The sequence below is a fragment of the Nyctibius grandis genome, chromosome 5 (assembly GCF_013368605.1).
Source record: "Nyctibius grandis isolate bNycGra1 chromosome 5, bNycGra1.pri, whole genome shotgun sequence".
Taxonomy (NCBI): Eukaryota; Metazoa; Chordata; class Aves; order Nyctibiiformes; family Nyctibiidae; genus Nyctibius; species Nyctibius grandis.
Genome location: NC_090662.1, coordinates 83,072,787 through 83,091,309, shown reverse-complemented (window position 1 = coordinate 83,091,309; position 18,523 = coordinate 83,072,787). Strand labels below are relative to the sequence as shown.

Sequence of the window (18,523 nt, the reverse complement as noted above, 5' to 3'; positions counted from 1 at the left end):
CAAACTCAAATGCTCACCCTGCCAGACTGTCTCTTCTGCACCATGGCCAGGTTTAAACACATTCACTGCTTTCAGTTGTGGCAGTAAAACATACCAACGTGGCTTTTAACAAACTGCAGACTCTTTAAAAACAAAGCAAAAACCTATCCTGTCAAATATCTTCAAAACCTCAAATGAAAGGGTGCAAATGACAAAATCTATGCTAACAATACAACTTCCAAATTAAGAGTTCTTTATTTCTTGTTACTTGAGGCATGAAGTACTGAGGCTGGCATTCCAGAGACACCACATCTTTTCTAATCAAGTCAGACAAAACACATGGATTAAAGCAGTTTAGTTATCCATTTTGAGAAAGATTAAGACTAGAATTCAAAGTTGCAATCATCAGACACAAAATAACCGATTCAGAACATATGGGGAAAGGAACAAGTTTAGTCTAAAATTCAGTCAAATTTAGTTTGGAAGATGGCTACAAACCAGAAGTACTTAAATAAGAGTTTGGTAATTAAGTTTGACCAGCTTGCTGTTAGTTTCTGCATGTCACTTAACACTGAAGAGTTATTCTTAAATTAAATTTATTAAGACTTGCACAGGACTTCCTTTACTTTAGGTTTGTGTTCTACCAACAGCAGAAGCCTGGCAAACCTCCTTCCCCCTCTTAACTCTTGATCTGAAGGATAGTTCCTGTCATTGTTTTGTCAGGCTTCTCTGTAGAAAAGCAATGTTTAAAGTCAAATGGTACATTCTGGCAAGGCATTACTTGGCCTAAGCAAACTGCTGGATACCTTAATTATTCACTCAAACAAATAATCAGAAGTATATACAAACCGAAATACATTCCAGGCTAGTATCAGGCATGCATGTCAAAATGCAGTTACCCTCACAGAAACACACAGGAGTGCCGAGTTCACAAGAAAACTATTGCTGTATGAAAGCAATCACTCAAAATATCCTGTATCAAAGCTACACCACAGTGAATAGCACAGCTTTAGGTACTTCACCACTTTCCCTTATGTTGCGCTTTAGTCCAAGCATTTTGTTCAAACCCCACCTTCCCTGCACATGATGCCTCATGCAACTATAAAGGCTGTCAAGCAGAACGTAAGTTCCACATTATTCACACTTCTCACTATAATAGGGTATTGCCAAGATTACCCGCCTTCTGAAGAGTTTAATACCCATTAATGAGGAGTCATCCTATGATAAGTACCAGAGAGCAAAGAAACAGCAATTTCTTTGCTTAATATATTCTCTCAGCTATTTCAATTGAGATAAAAGTTTATATACATGTTTTTCTTAAGACAGCTTTGTAAACATGTTTGTCATCTCAAACTATACGGGCTCTGCAAATTCACCAAGTACAGCATGCATGAAGGTCAAAATTCACTACTGTGTCAAACCTTCCTGTTAATAGTTCAGCATTACTATAAAATAATTTATCATTTATATCACAGTACTCTTTTTCATGTTTAGTTCAAAGTATCAGCGTATCCATAAAAGCTCCATCTCTGCAGAACGACAGGGATGTCATACCACACATTTTTCAACTCTTCATGCAGTTGCATAAACATTTAGGCATACCTACTAGTGTCTTTCGGCTATACATACAGCACTTTATGACAACCTGCTAGATCTTTTGAACTCTCTAACCTACTCTTTGTTTTTTTGCTTTCCTTTTTTTTTTTTTTAACTACAACACAAATGTCAGTGGTGATATTTTAAGCACTAATCAACTATAAAACTTTTACAGCCTCCTCTCTGTTTCACTCAAATACCACTTAGTTTCAACACATTGAAATCTCAAGCCTTTAGTCACTTTGCTAAAATGACAAAGCCTTTACATGCATACTAAGAACACAACCATCTCTATTAATGTTTTTTAAAGAATCAGCGTTAGTAGCCACAAAACCCCCAATCTTGCCTGTTTGTCCTAAGAATCAAACAGCACAAAGCAGAGGAATAGCAAAACAAGTAGTTTTTCCTACATAATTCAATACTCAAAACTCCAAATTCAGTGAAATACTCACTTTCATGTTGCTAAACTGTCAGAAGCTTAGTACAAGGAAATACAGGGTTTGTTTTCTTTTTTTTTAATATGGTCATCAATTGCATGTGAAGTCCAATTTTGCTTTCAGAAAAACTATTAATACTTTGAAAATCCTTAAAGTCACTTCAGTAACAAAGCCATTGGCTTATCATTGAGATTAATTTTTTACTGCAGCCAAACCTTTGTTTCACTCCCTGAAGAGTGAGTGTGAAGATGGTCTCTAGAATTTTTAATGAACTGAACCCATTCCATGAGAATATAATTGCATCTTCAATTTTGGAGATTACTTTTAACTGATTTTATCATATTATTAATTAATATGATCTAAGCAATGCTAGTTTTCCCCTTTGAACAACTTGCATACCTGTTCTAGTCAGCATTTGTCAACTCTCAGAACATATTACTTTTCCAGCCTGATGCACTCAAAGTTTCAGAAAAAAATAAACTGACCATTCAATCTGAAATTTTTCCTCTTGACCATTTTAATATAATAACCTTTGTGGTTATACAGCAAAAAAGAGAAAGAGCAGAGAAAATAATTAATCCTATAAAGAAAGAAACTGATTGCAATACTGAAGTCTAACTTTTTTTTATCCAAGGGTAAATAAAGATATACACCTGCATTACACATTAGCCTGCTGACATTGCTTATGAAACAGACTGAAGTTCTGACCTTTTGGAAGGAATACACAGAAAAGTCCAAAGAAACAGATTAAGAAGTGGTGTTTACAAAATGATATAAAATAAGTCACCAATAGCACAAACACAAAGAACACCTTTAACCCACCTATGTAAGTGTCAAATACATTTAAGCTATGCTTCATAAAGGTCCCAGCTTAGGCTAATTGCTATTTCTGATCATCCATCATCCTTTAATATTAAATACTTGAGTTCACATTCGTCCAAGCAATCATACTAGTTTACAGAATTCCCATTCTCATTCATTTATCTTTTATGCTTCCAGACATGATTACTTGAAGGAAGACAACAGCTTGGTACAGAATAGCCAGTCAGAAGTCATGTTCTCCTGCCAAGTACAGGATGCACAACACACATCAAAAAAATCCCCTTTGGTTCAGGATTCTTTTCTCCTGACTGCCTCCTTATTTTATTTTGAAACACTTCCACCAAGGAAGCCTGCCCAGAAAGTTGCCTCAGCATAAAATAAAAAACACAGAATAACTGAGGTTGGAAGGAACCTCTGGAGATCATCTAGCCCAACCTCCTGCACAAAGCAGGTCTGATAGATCAGGTTGCTCAGGACCATGTCCAGTTGAATCTTAAGACACCTCTGAGAGCAGAGGTCCTGCATCCTCTCTGCCATCATGCTACAGAGCACCCCTACAACAAAAGGGGTTAAGACTTAGAATCCAGTAATTTTAAAAAACACCTCTTTATAACAAAGATAGATATATTTAACATAATAGTAAATATGTCTCCTCAAAAAATGATAGCTGTCTACTACACAAGAACCTCCCCGGCATTAGGTCTTTTAGACAATGTATCGAAAATTATGGCCTTCCAGTACCTGAAGGGGACCTACAGGAAAGCTGGAGAAGGACTTTTTACAAGGTCATGTAGTGACAGGACGAGGGGTAACAGTTTTAAACTGAAAGAGGGTAAATTTAGATTAGACACTAGGAAGAAATCCTTTACTGGAACAGGTTGCCCAGAGAAGTTGTGGCTGCCCCCTTCCTGGCAGTGTTCAAGGCCAGATTGGATGGGGCTTTGAGCAACCTGGTCTAGTGGAAAGTGTCCCTGCCTGTGGCAGGGGGGTGGAACTAGATGATCTTTATGTCCAAACCATTCTATAATTCTATGAAAAATAATGGGAGACCTGCATCAAAATGCAATATGCCCTCATCGCCACCACCAACGCAGGTTAGTGGTCTAGAAAAGCTTTCATTTTAAAGGAAGCACAATGTTAGGTCACCAAAACCAAGCTGTCTTACATAGTCTCTGGTAACAGAAATATTCAGACTTTTTTTTCCCCTAGCCACTTTCATGTTTGCTATAGTTCACACTCAAAAGAGGTCCCAGTCACATGGTAGAAATTTGCCCCACTGAATACAGTTCATCTGAACAGAGTACTTACCTCCAATTATGTCAGTATTGACACTGTTAAACATTTTTTTCTTGCAAGAAACTTTTTTTTTGTAAAATGCTTTCTGCTTTATGAAGTTTGCTCTCTTTAAAGCTTAATCAAATTATCATAACATCTGAAAGCCTTCTTCAGATTTGGGCAGCGCAAGTTACTGATATTACAATGTGCTTTGCATTATCTTTGTGCATGTATGCTCTTACATTGAGATAAGCATAAGATAACTTCTCTCAAAAAAGTTTATACTTATATCTAGACACAAACAGAAGACATGCAGTATATTCACACACTATCTTACTTTTGTAATTTATGTACACTTACAGTAGCCTTTAACCAGTTTCTTTAGATTTAACATTGAACACTCAACCCCCTTGGTAATTTTAAAAGCTACCTACCCAACACCCCTCTTCGGCAATAAAAACTGACAAAGGTTCAATTCGGAATTTCATTTCCTACCCAAATGGATGATTGTCAAGTTTGTGCCAGTTAAAAACCCTTGACAGAACTAGGCCAAAATCTAAAAGGTCATTTCTACCCTGAAGGCTATTTCTGCAAATCACATTAACCAAAGGTGTCTCGTGTTGCATCTCTCTCCACAGTTTACAATGTAAAAAAAATCAGATTTTCTACAGTAAGAGTAAAAAATAAAATCAAAATATTGTGATAAAACATTCAGGTTACCTCCCAGAAGCTATCACTAGAAACTTCTACTCCAACGGAATCATCGTATGAGCCAGACATTTCTATGTATGAAGAACTTTTAAGTATTCAGAGCTTAAACACTTTCAGAATCTGTAAAAAGACACAAAAAATTATTTATGAGCATTATTAATGAAAAACAGTTATTAAAAGAGAAATTAAGTTAAATAACATCCTTCAGTTCTTTGATATCTAGGTATGCCAAACAAAAACACAACGTAACCACACAGGGCATGTAAATAAGTGCGTTTTGCAATAGAACACTATTCTACCACACAAAGTTCTTGGCTCTTATCATGACATTTGCTGTCCAGAAAATGTTCAATCCATCTGCCCATATCAAATTTCACCAAACTCTTGAATTTACTTTATAATAAAATTTCCTATTACAATCAAAAGATTGAACAGTGTGATGTTTACTCAGTAAGCATATTTAAGGCCTAACACACTTGCTGATTTAAAGAAAAATAAATAAATCTTCTTTTCAGAAGAAAAAGTTTTATTTCTGTAAGAATTTTAGATTCAAATCATCTAATTGAAAGCTAAAGGCATCCACAAATGCAAAGCAGAGCTTCCTCAGCAACAATGTAAAGCAAAACCAACATGAAGAGCATTTGTAGCTACAGAAGTCAAATACAGGAGACAAGACCAGCCTCCTTCCCAAAAGTCTTAGTACAGTTTATGATATTCTGGCATACCCAGCTATCTCATCCAGCCACCTGTGACTACATCTCTTACTGGGCTAGTAACTACCTGAGCTACTTGTTATTTTCTTGCCACCACTCTTGCTCATTTTAAAGCGGATAATAGATTCTAGGTGATGGTATGATGCACAGATCTACTGTTCCACACGTACCAAGTAAAAGGTTACAGGCTCCATGAGAGAAGGTTTCCTTGAAGCTGACAATTACTTTCCCTAGCAGTTAAAACTCCCACATCTAGTTTCACTGCATTTTGTGACATTACCATACTATTTCATTGTTTTCTTTTAGCAAAACAAAACAGAAAAAAAAAAATCAACTCTAAATTATGATCTTTATTAGAAGTCAGTCATTACTTATAAATTCAGGCATTCTCACTTATATATACACAGCTGCATGGAAGAAAAACATGACTGATCCTCATCTCCTTCGATGACTATAAAGCACTGTGTATAAAAAAATTTAGGGTTACCCTAAGCTAACATTTAAGGTAAGTATCAAAAGCAGCACTGAGGCACTTACATCCACAAATGCGGTTTGCAGGGTGGAGACCAAGAGGTAGGAGAGGAAGGAAACAGCTCCCTCCCATAACACACATGCAAATCCCTGCCTAATTTCTACAGATACTTCATCAAGTTCTCTTGTTTAGATTTCTCCTATGAAGTTTGCCTACAACTACTGCAAGGGCTACATATGGGTAAACAGATTTCACACACCCCCCTTCTGGGATGAATACCTCTATGAGTAGACTATAAGGTGAAGCTCCCTCTCTCTTTTGCCCTATGAATCTTGCTCCCCTTAATGCCATAGGGCCACTTCAAAAAGAAGAGTTAGAAAACGCCTACAAACCTGGCCTACCTTGCAACCTAGTGGTTAGGACTTGCTGCTGAAACAGAATTGAAAGACTCCAAGGCCAAGGAGAATTTAAAACTAAATTTGCATTTCTTGGATATTCTTGAAAATAACCATGCCATAAGGGTAGGCATACACCACTTGTTTGTAACAAAAACTAGCTACTGAAAAAACCCCAGTTGTTTGGATAGTTACAGCACAAACAGAACAAAGAACTGCTCTGGCTGGGAAGACAAGCTGTTTGTCCTGAACTGTTTTTCATCCAATTCACTTCCATAATCCAATTCACAGAAAGCTTAAATAACCTTAACACTGAATACAGAACTGAAAACTACAACAGAAACATCAATTGTTAGATTTTTATTTTGAAAAAATAGCCAAAAAATACAGGAAGCGTTCTGCAAAACGGCAACAACTAGAAAGGAAGATGATATATTGAGATAAAGTATTTTTACACGTTAGTTTAACAATCTTCAACTTGTTATGTTATTAGTAACGACCAAAAAACCTGCTTTTCCACCTGTGCTTTTATTGAACCAAAAGCGGAAAAGTGCATTTAAACACTATTCACTTGCCAGTTTCTTAGCAGCACACCTTTACATGGAATGTGTTCTTTCCAGATAAATTCTGGCCCTCGCAATTCTTAAAATACATCAAGGTAAGCAAAGATCACATTTGTAAGCGTTTATATTTTCTGATAGCCTTTCTTAGCCATAAGCAGCATAAGGAGGAAACAAAAGTGCAACAAACTTGCAACTAATTGGACAAACTCAAAAAAACAGTTTGACATTAAACAGCTTTTTCTAAGAGTTTGTTTCTTTTACAGTTTTCACAAAAATATAAGGTTACACAGTGATACCTTTAACTATAATTTCTGGTATTATCAGATGAAAGGGAGACCTAGAGTTTAAACACAACTTGTTCGATCAATAAACATTGCTAGCTAGATTGTGTTAACTGTTTGTGTCTTCTTGCCTTTTCCCATTAAGGCAGCACTAACATTACTCTGAAACCAAAGCAAGCGTGTGACCCAGGCATGCCATGCAGAACACGGGAAGGAACAAGATTCCAAAGGTTATCAGGAAGGGTTATACTTGTTTTTCCATAATACACCAAGATCTTTCAGCCAAAGTGTTTACTGCCATTTGGAAGAGATCAGGCAGACAAATGTAGAGTTCAGCATCTTGGAAAAAGAAACCCTTACGCAAAAGTATAAACCTAAAGGAAAGTTTCAAAAAGTCACCCACCCCACTCCCCTAAATCACACAAGAAGTATTTTTTTCCCCCCTCCAATTACAAAAAGACAACAATGAAAGTGTTCTGAAGTAATAATACAGCGTCCACTTAGCCTTAACAAAAAAGCCTAAACTATACCAGTGCTGGAAATTTAATCTGAAAAGCTACATGGAAAAATTGGAAAAGCTGAAACAGAGGAACATTTTCTGAAATGAGGGAACAGGTTGTGGGGACTTTTTTTTTTAAAAAAAAAAACTTTTATTCCTCCTCAACTACATAATACACAGAGCTATCCTTTTTTTCCATAAAAGCATAAAAACGATCAGCACTCAGGAAATTCTGATGGATTTAAGGTTTTTATATGCCAAATACTATGCTGTGAGAAAGTATGAGCAAGCGTATTTAGGGAAATATTATGAAGTCATAGCAACAACTGGCACAGAAAAACACTATTTGTACAGCACTACTCAAAAATAAACTGAATACTGAGATAGGAACATTAAGCGGTATGAGTCATGCTACCCTCACAAAATAGAATTATTACAGCAGCCAGTCCTTTAGCACATTTTTTGTTAGGGTTTGGTTTTCCCATCCTTCAAGTGAATTTGCAGAGGTTTCACAATGAAAGTTCATTGCCCTTTAATTTGCAGGGTCTTCCATTTCACTATAAAAAGTAAACCTATGAACAAGTAAGGCTGTCAGTATAAAATCAGGGAAATTCAGATCAAGACAACAAGAGATGAGTTCTGCAGAGATTCTCCACAAATGATCACCTGTATCTCACAAAGTTGGGGGTTCTTTGGTCAGCTAGGTTGCAGCAGAACCAGTAACTCCATAAGAAAGCACGGTGCACACGCCCAGCTCCTATGCGCCCACAACAGTTTGGCTTTGTCCACTTTGGCTTTTATCTTCTCATTCCACAACTCCAGGTCCAGCTCTTTAGGAGTACCTACACTGCCTTTTTCTCGTCCCTCCACTACTTGCTGAGCAAGCAGTAGCACAGTGCTCTATCAGTTTCCACCCACCTTCCCACTGACTGGTAAACCAGCTCACCAAACAGGACAGATTATTGCTGACCTCACATTAACATTTCCTTGAGCAGGTACATCAGTTTAGGTTTCCCCCATCCAGCTGCCAATTTTTATGAAACTGATAAGAAATGTCTATCTTTATCTCTGCTCTTCTTTAATGTTTGTCTGAAACTGACCAATTGATTCAAAAATTATGGAAGCAGAAAGTCAGAGAAGGCAAAGGCGTAAGCCTCATTTTCCTCAGAAGGCAGATTAAAGATCTTCACTGAACAGAAAACACCTCTGGGTCATGCTCTCTGCCTTTTCATCAGGATGCTCTTGGCCAACACAAATGAAATCTCATAACTTTCATAGTTCTCAGGATATTTTCTTCCCCTGTGTCAAAGAACTTCGGAATTTTCATTAAAAACCAAAATCTCAATATTTTATTAATCAGCAAGTCCAAAGGTCTTAAAATAAGTTTTTACCTGTGTCATCACAGGCACGTAAACCACCAAAGGTGAAGCAGCACAGAGAAAACCTTAACAGTTCAGAGCCCTTGTTGCCTTTTGTCATAAAAAGTCCCAGCACACATTAGCTAAGAGAACTAATATAGGCTAAAAATAAACCACAAAGTCCAACTGAAAAAAAGTAACTATAAACTAAATAGTACATACTATAATAGCTACAGAAATGGTGTGAACAAGCAAGGGTCAAGTTTCTTGACCTAGTGATTTTTAAGACATTCTTGTAAATTAGGATACACTGATCTTAGACACAAGGAAACTGACCAATAAATAAATGAGGCTTTCTTTAAAGCTCCCTCTTAGGAACATTCTAGCAATGCTATATGCTAAAGACCTTGAATTCCTTCTCTACTGCTAGTGCCCTACAATGTGAAAAGAATTGCTATAAATATCCTGAAGGCTTAACACATGAGGATTTTAGAAAATATTAACTAATAATGAGCAAGCAGATCTTCAGATACCGCACACAAAAGCATCTGAATATGCTGCCTCTGCTCTCGATAAGTTGGTTTTTATGCTGTTACCTTGAAAGCAATTTACAAAAATCCTTGCTTCGTTCATGTTGAAATACACGATTTTTTTTTATCTCCCTTTTTCTTTGCGTGTCAGGTGGTAGAGATTAGCACAACACGCAACTTTCAAAAATCTGTGCAACAAATGCAGACTTTTAGGATGCTAAAGTAATCCAGTGAATCCCAAAGCTTCTCTCAAGGTGTTTTCCAACAGGAAGAGGGGAAAAAAACACTTAAAAGAAACCCTTCAGTTTATCCGTGCCCCCCCCACCCCATAACAGATTAATTTGTTTGATGAACTCTTACTGTAAAACAGGTAGGGTTGTTTGTTAATAGATTTTAACATTCTGAACCCCTTGGAAGATGATGTTTATTTTTATTATAAACTTCACTATAATTCAAAGAGAGAGTATTAAAAAGAAAAAAATCTAATTAAGGTCTCAGTGTTGCTTACTGAATCCTACCATGAAAAAGAATAGATTCAGAGTCTGATACTCCAACACAAAGAATGCCTGCAGACAAAACACTATTTCAAATACTTGAAACCTGAAGGCAATACCATACAGCCTTGACCTGCAGACCTGATCAACATTTCCCAGTATGTACAGTCCAGATGACAAACAGGAGACATGACTCCTCGTGCCTTACTTCCAGAAATTCACACTTTCTAGAACAGAAAGAACTGACAGAAGTTCTCAGTGCCAACATGACATAATATTTATCTCTTCCAATTATTCTCTGATGTACAATAGGCTGCTTTAAAGCAAGGCAATCACTAGTACTATGGCTCTAGGTGACAAACTGGTCCACAACAGAGAAAAGTTTCAGAAACACAGAATGACAGAATCATTCAGGCAGGGTCAGCCCAGGTTGCTCAGGGCTTTATACAGTCAGGTCTTGAAAACCGCCTGGGATGGAGACTGCACAACATCTCTGTGCAACCTATTTCAGTGTTTAATTGTCCTCAAGATGAGAGACATAAGAAAATAAATTAATTCATATTTAGAAAACTAAATGGTCTCTTCAAGCTATTAATATTATCCTTGTGTTACCTCTAAGGACTCTACAGAAGCAAGCTCAGATAAAGACAGTCTACCAGCCTCTAGAAGAGAAAAGCATCTGGTCACATTACCTTTTAAACTTCTTTTTGGAACGACATGACTTGTCACTATGGATCTGACTCAGCAGGATTTCAAGTTTCATGACTAGAGAAATACTTATAGATAAGGACACCACTCAACTTGGATTAGCTGCTCATAAAAACTTTCAGTTATAATATTTTTCCTTATTACTCACTGAAGTCTCAGGTTTTGTTCCACACAGAATAGCACGGAAACGGGACTTCATTGTACAGAAACAAACATATCCTATGCTTTATGTGCAAACTATTGTAGTTTGCTACTAAGTATAGATACCATGAATATGCTATCTCTCATACTCCGTGGTTAAATAAAGCAATTTAGACATTGATTCCTTTTCTGTTCTGTCCAAAGAACTTGCTCTGTAAGAGTTTCCAGTTTCTTCAGGGTTGCAATTTGCTTACTGTTTACATAAAGAGAAAAAAGTAACATAACTTCTTTAGCAATATTGTGAAATTATGTACCAAAACCTGTTAAGAAACACAGCTGTAGACACTGAAAAGTCCATAAATTAATAGGATAAGTAACTATAGGAAAAAAGGTCACTTTGGTTTACACATTCAAGTGACACCAAGGAATTTGAGCCCCTGGGTGCAGGGAACAAATGAATCAAACCATGATCATTCACTACTGCTCAGTGCTGTGAACTCTTCCAATTGCAATCAGTACCCAAGAGTGCATGTCATTAACAGAAGTCAGGCCTTAGACTTTAAAAGGTAGAGTCTCAAACCAATTACTCTGGCCTAATTCTTATTCTTCCATCTATGAAATAGGGAGAATAGCACCCTCTTTCCCAGAGATTTAAGAAAATCCCTCAGTCTCCACCAAGAAAACAATTACAGCAACAAACATGAGAGAAAAGTCCGTAAAAAGAAACTGAATCACTGCTTCCTGGGGAATTCAGCCTGTATGTTAAAGTTAGCAGGGCCACACACCAAATGATTTTATGACAGAAGTTGACAGCAATCCATTTGGTGAACCCTACATCCTGAGCACTAAAGGAAGGAATCTAGGAAATGCATGCCGTTACAAACTGTGTAAGCGTATTTCCTATTATGCATGCTCCTCTGAGACTGGAAGCCATATTTATTCTTGTATTTTCTAGTTTGAACACCCGAGCATTTTGCCAACTAGACATTTTTCAGTTAGCAAGTAACATAAAATGACATAAAATAGTAAGAAGCTACTAGTTCATACTAGTCATTCTTAACCATAAGAAAGAGTAACAGAGATTCCTTGCACTTCTGTAGCACGCAGGCTGTAGGAAAAGGAGCAAGAAGCAGCCAGATGCTAGTAGGAACCAGGAGGGAGGGTGTGCGAGCTGCAAGGGCCAGAGGGACAGTGGCAGGAACAGGTGAGCTGCCTGGCTTCAGCCTGGCCAAAGGACAGCAGAGAGAAGGGGCTTCTGCAGGTGTGCGATTGCTTCTGGGTCATGCCCCCTCCCCATATTTCAGTCAGCAACCAGAAGCTGGTGTTAAATGCCAATTACGTAACCCCCCTGAGTCGAGGCTGCTTGGTTCCCAACAAGTTCCTCACTACTGGATTATATTCACCCATACCCATGTTTGTTAAATGCTGTATGTGTAACATGCAATAGAAAACCACTGAAAGTAGCATTAATTCACTGCCTAAATATGCAAGCAATGAACACACATTCAAGGCATAGTTCTACCACACATCAGAAGATCACTAAAGCAGTTAAGATTTCCTTGATATTTGCCACATGTAAAAAACCCCACACAACTACAGTGAAAAGATATATCTCGAATTAAACTCTTCAGGCACATCAACATTGTGTGACTGAAATTTTACAATGGATACATTTCACAATGCACAATATAAGGAATAAGAAAAGCTATTTTAGTCATTACATTTTATTAAGCACAGTTTGAATATGTTATTAAATGAAACTTAAAATTGCTGATTAAGCTTGATCATCTTTGAACAGACTCTCAGTCTGCACATTATGTTTCATATATGTACAAGTATTATCTCACTCTCACACTCCAGAGAAGATAGGCCCAAGTTATGATCCACTGTTTCTGTCTGGTTTTATATTCAAAACCAATATAACTGAACCCTTCAAGCCTCTCTGGGAATTCTCTCTTGGAATCGCATGCCTTTACCTCAAGCATGACCAGCAATGGCAGAGCAACATAGTTGTCAGAGAACTAGCTCTCATCTCCTATCCTTCTTCCCCTTAATTTGCTATTAGACATGCTGATTTTTGGAGATTCAAGACCTAGCCATCCTTATGAGCTCCCACATGCTGCCAGCATAACCTCCCTCTGCATTTTTCCAGCTAACCAGGAGATGCCTTAAATAGCAAAATACTGACTTTGGGGAAAAATAATTTTTTATTCTCTGCCTGACAAGCCACTCTGCGTAGGTGTATTATTTTAATTGTACTTTTTTTTGTTTTAACCAGTAAAGTTATTAATCACCTTCAGAGGCTTTGCAGAGGTTTCAGATTTTAAGTTAAATGGACACTGACCACAGGAAATGATTAACACTGCAAACTACAAGCTTTAAATGGCACAGCTATACCATCTAAGGACACAAAGTTGATACACAGCTGTGTGGGGAGCTTTAAATATTTGGATATACTTAAAACAAACCTTAATATACTGAGGTTATACTTTTTGCTTAGCTGGAGGTACGAGGGATGATGCAGTAACCAGGATAAACCATGCAAGGAAAACATCATACCCAGTTCCGCAGATACAAAATGCACTTGCATTTACAACACTCTGCTCAAAGCTGGACAGCATTGTTAAAGTGCTCCTGCTGTACGCCAATCAAACATATGACCTAGGGCATGCCAACATTTAAAGTTTTTACTTTGAATCCCTAGTACCAATCTGCATCACTAGGGTTTAGCTTTAAAATATCCAAAGTTGATAAAAGATTTCATTGTTTAACATGCTTCTGTTGTATTTAATCAAGAAAGTTTAATTTATTTTTTTAAATTATCACCACTATACAATGTTAAGTGGTTAAATTTTAAGTTGATTCCCATGAAAGTGTTCTGATACAATTTTTCTGCTGTGCCTTGAAAGTCAAAGGAAAAATCAATTACAGACAATTTTAAGCAATTATGATTCATATCAAGAAAAATGCAAATGGCTATCTTCAGCTTTATTCAGGCAGATTTGTGAAGATTAAGTTCAGAGCTCTTAAAATTATTTCACTGACAAAAAAAAGTGTGCACTATTTTCTGTTTTTCATTAAAACCAGTTTTCAACTCCAGCAGCCTACCACTGAGCACAATCTCCAGCTTTGCAAGTTTAGTTCCACAAGTGGCTACGTACTGCAGGAGAGATTTCAAACTATAGACTCAACAGGATGAATATTTAATAATAATAAAGACTTAAATTGCCCTCAGTCAAAATTTTACCATGCCAGAATCTCTGAAGTACTGGTTTGGGTTTTTTTTTTCCTGCATCCCCTCTTCTCTGTAAGACCAATCAACTTTAGATTATGGAGTATTAAGCATCATGCAAGTTACAGAAAAAGACCTGTAGAGATTACATGAAGTGCCAAGCAGAGGCAAGGAGTCATCCTGTGCCTTTCCAACCTGGTACTGAAGTCATGCTTGTTGCTGAAGAATAGCTCCACAAACTTAAGCGTCATTAAAAGGAAAGCATGTTACTACTGAAAGTCTTTCAACAAGGACACACTTTCACATATATTCTTAACTAAAAAGCGTGCATTTGCTTTTTCTTTTTGGAAGACAGAGCTCTTCATTTCAAATACAACGATACTGTCTGAATACAAAGTGCTACTTACTGTGTCCTTAAGTAGGGAATACATCTGTTCAATTACTTAATACACTGCAAGGTACTTCCTCCTACATCACTTTGTTAGGCCTATGCCAAAGGCCAAAACAGGGCCTTTGACACTGACAAAGACAGAAAAGAGGTGTATTAAGCAGTTCTCTAATGTATGAGCATTGATAAATTTCATTACAAGTTTTAAATGATGGAAAGGTTAAATATAATGAGTTTCAACCATGCTATTTTATAGTCTCCAAAAATGGAGCCTGTAACATTTTTGAACACATTCAAAACGTACATTGAAAAGAAATGTAAACAAGGAGTTAATCCCTACTGCTTCATGAAGAGAAAGGGCATGATAATCTGAGGATTATCATTTGAGGATATCCAGTTTCCTCAAATATGCTTCTGAATACCGACATCTTGGGACTGGGGGCTGTCAGAGCAACAAATATAATTAGAAAATAAGTTAAATAGACTGTCTAAAAGATCTGGAAGCCTGTTTCTCAAACACCTTCTCAGATCATTTCCTGTCCTTCAGAATCTACTGTAAAATCTAATTCTCACATTTTTCGAGCTCCTTTAAAACAAGCAGTCTCAGAGAACATTCTAGCTTTTAGATTTGAAAATCAAGGTGTAAACTCAAATGTGTACAGTGTTAGAAAAGTGTGACAAATACAACAAAATAATTATGATTGTGTGCATACAGTTGCCAGAAATTCTGCCAAAAGTATGACAACAATATGTAATACAAAATGAAGGTTCTATGAAATGTATCGTATTCTCAGCACTTCCAAAAACTTCAGATATTGATTTAAGATAAACTTTTATGATCTTGCCTAATATTTGTATTTTGAAATGATAATGCTTAAGTGTTTCTTCTCACACAAAGCAACTCCAGTTTCAACAATTTTTTAAAACTTGAGAGTATTAGTATTTACATCCAGAAAAGACCAAAATACCACCATAGTTAAGAATTCAAAGACATGTCTGCTAAAAGCTATTGAAATGTACCTTTTAAAAAAACCGCACTCTCAAGTTCTCAAAGGATAGAGATACCTTTTTAAAAGTGTTTTTCTGTTGTAGAGGTCATCTTTAATTTTGTCTTAAAAAAAAAACAAACACCAATGCCAAGCTATGACATGCATTTAAATTAACCTGCAAGACAGACATTAGGGGTTCTGAGAAAATTTATCTAGAGCATCTAGTAGCCAAAAAGCTTAATTTTCTTCTATAATTTCCCTCAATAATGTATGTGACACATATACAGCATAGAAGGAACTGTGCAATTAATATGTATTAAACAGACATCATAATTTGTTTGATAAAGGATCTGATTTAACCCTTATTTAGCACTTGTTTTTCAGGCTAAAGTATTCAAGATAGGCTTCTAAACTCTTGCATTACCATTAAAATTTTAAAAAATTCTTAAGATTAGGAGAAATATGTACTCACTACAGGAATCAGCTGGAGCCAAAGGCTCAGCTATTCCATTTCATCCCACTGGAGGATAAAAACCCCTCATCTGTTTGTACACTATGCTCTAAAAATTAGTATCTTCAATTTAGAGTAGTTTTAGTACACTATACAGAGTTGTATATTGTTTCCTGGATCAACAGCACTTCTTGGCAAATTAATTCTCCCTATTGAAATCATTATTAGCAACATTTCCTTCAGGATTCTTCTGAAGAAGAAAAAGGCAAAATTAGTAACACATCTGAAGCTGAAATCAAGGTGACCTTGATACAAGAAAAAAAAAAAATAAGAGTAGCTGCTAAATCACATGAAAAGTCTCAAACCATATGCATTATGTCTTTAGTTCTATAAGCTGTAGAATATGTATCTTATCACAAACTCATTGTATATTAATTTGTAACCATTGAAGGGAGACAACTGTTCTCCAAATTCTCTCTCCAAATTTTCAGACTGATTTCTATGTTGACTGTTCTTACAAACATAAAAGGAGACATTGTAAAATAATGGGATTTTAAATTACTGTAATTAGGCTAAAACACCACTTTTAAAAAAGCATCTCTCAAGATTGTTTTATAATGAATAAGATGAAGATTGTATTAAATTGTTTTGCACACAGACTAACTGATCCTGACTTTAATCAATATTTAATTCTTGAAACAAACTTTGGAGGTGTGCTATCCTGCTGAGTACTGAGTACGACCTGCAGATTCTTCAGGTAACAAGGGAAAATACAGGACAAAGTACACTTGAATAGTATCCTTCACTGACATTAGGTACAGAATCTAACCATAAAACACTAAAACAAGTAAAACATGCTCCCGTTTCTGTTGAGATCTACAAAAGAGAAGCAACATAAGAGAATAGTAGACTTTCTGGTCACAGAACACTTGTGTTTTAGATTTTCAACTCTGTAACACTGTTTTTAATTATAGAAGAATTTTCCCATTCTAAAGACATCTTGAATTTTAGATCCAGGAAAGGATTGTAACGTACCTAGAGCCATAAGACCAAGGTATTATGCTAGCTAGTAAAGTATTAAGTGGTTAAATAAAAATAAATAAAATAAATATTTTAATTTAACTAAAATTCTAAATAAAAAAATATTTAAAACTTGTTTCTTTAAGAGCTTCAGGTCTTTCTGATCAAGGAAAAATCCACACTAACATTTTCTTCACTGCAGAAAAAAAGCACATCAAAATTGGCTTTGAGTAAATTTTGCCAGAAAACCATCTGAAGAACTGAGGACCGTTTGGCAATTAAAATAACCTAAAAGATCAAAGAGGTTTTTTTAGTATCAGAGGTTTCCATTATTTAGGTTTGAGCGATTAAAATGTTAAAGGCAGTAAAAGCTTCAATTTAATTAGAAGCGTTCACCCTTTTCTAATGTTCGCTTTTGTAGTGCCTGTGACATCACTCATTAATTCACATGTCCTGTCAAAGTCTCCTAAAATGAAATTGACCTTAATATTCTGGCATCTTCTCCAAATAAATAAAATTGAGATAGGTTTGTTTCAAAGAAGCAGGCACAAGACCACGTGCCTTCAACTTGCAAATTACACTTGGTAAGCATTTAGTTAGCAAGAAATATTTAAAATGCCAGATACTTTAAAAATAAATAAATAAATAACCCTTTAGTTAGTGGAATTAGATGGCTAGTTTTACACACTCATAATGAAAACTTATTTTAGCAAAATCTTAAGGGAAATACCTAAAGCATACAGGCTTAATATTTAGTTTAAGTAGAATTTTACAATGGTGCAAAAGGAAGGGTAGTGCAGAGGAACAGTACTGATGTATTCTCCAGCAGAGAAAACATGAAACAGCATTTACAGCTGCACTGACAAAGTAGCTGCAAAGTGACATGTCTACAACTGTTCTAAAATGGCATAAAATTAAGAAGCAAAATAGAACATTACAAGAAGCACTGCCTCAGACATCAAAACTTTCCGAAGATAAAAGGTGCCATGGTACTCATCCGACCACACAAGTACCACAAAACACAAACACTGCTGTACTTGAAAACAGAAAACCCCACAGAAGTACATAAGTAAAAAGTAATATAATAACCATTCTAGAAAGAGATGTGTTTTAGACATCAGACTGCTTGAGCCCAGAACCCTCATTTCAAACATGATCAAACACACTCCCTTACATTCAAACAAACATTGCAAAATGTCACATTCACTTGGCCAAAAATACTTTCATATCAGCTATGACACAGTAAAGTAAATTTTTGGTAGGAAAAAAGCAACTATGAGAGTTGCTTGGCAAGTCATTCGATATACTGCTTGCAAAATACTTACCTTAAAAGACACACCTTAATTCACTTGCATTTTTTCCAAATATGGAGTTCAACAACATGACTGCACGGAGAGCTGCAGTACCTGCACAGCTTTGCCTGACCTCCATTTCCACTAAGAGAATTCCCTCATCAGAGTGTACTTCAT

At 36.3% G+C, this 18,523-nt stretch overlaps 1 protein-coding gene across 6 annotated transcripts in view; it reads right to left on the bottom strand.

Moving 5' to 3' along the window:
• PACSIN2 (protein kinase C and casein kinase substrate in neurons 2) overlaps positions 1–18,523 on the bottom strand; it is a 65,664-nt gene that overhangs the window by 24,616 nt on the left and 22,525 nt on the right. For 5 of the 6 annotated variants that reach the window (XM_068401560.1, XM_068401559.1, XM_068401563.1 and 2 more), the window contains one exon: positions 4,830–4,940. In XM_068401560.1, coding sequence (XP_068257661.1) covers positions 4,830–4,889 — 60 coding nt within the window. In that variant the 5' untranslated portion in view covers positions 4,890–4,940. Of the gene's footprint in view, positions 1–4,829; positions 4,941–18,379; positions 18,504–18,523 lie in introns of those variants that run through there. The other variant, XM_068401561.1, reaches the window with a different exon arrangement.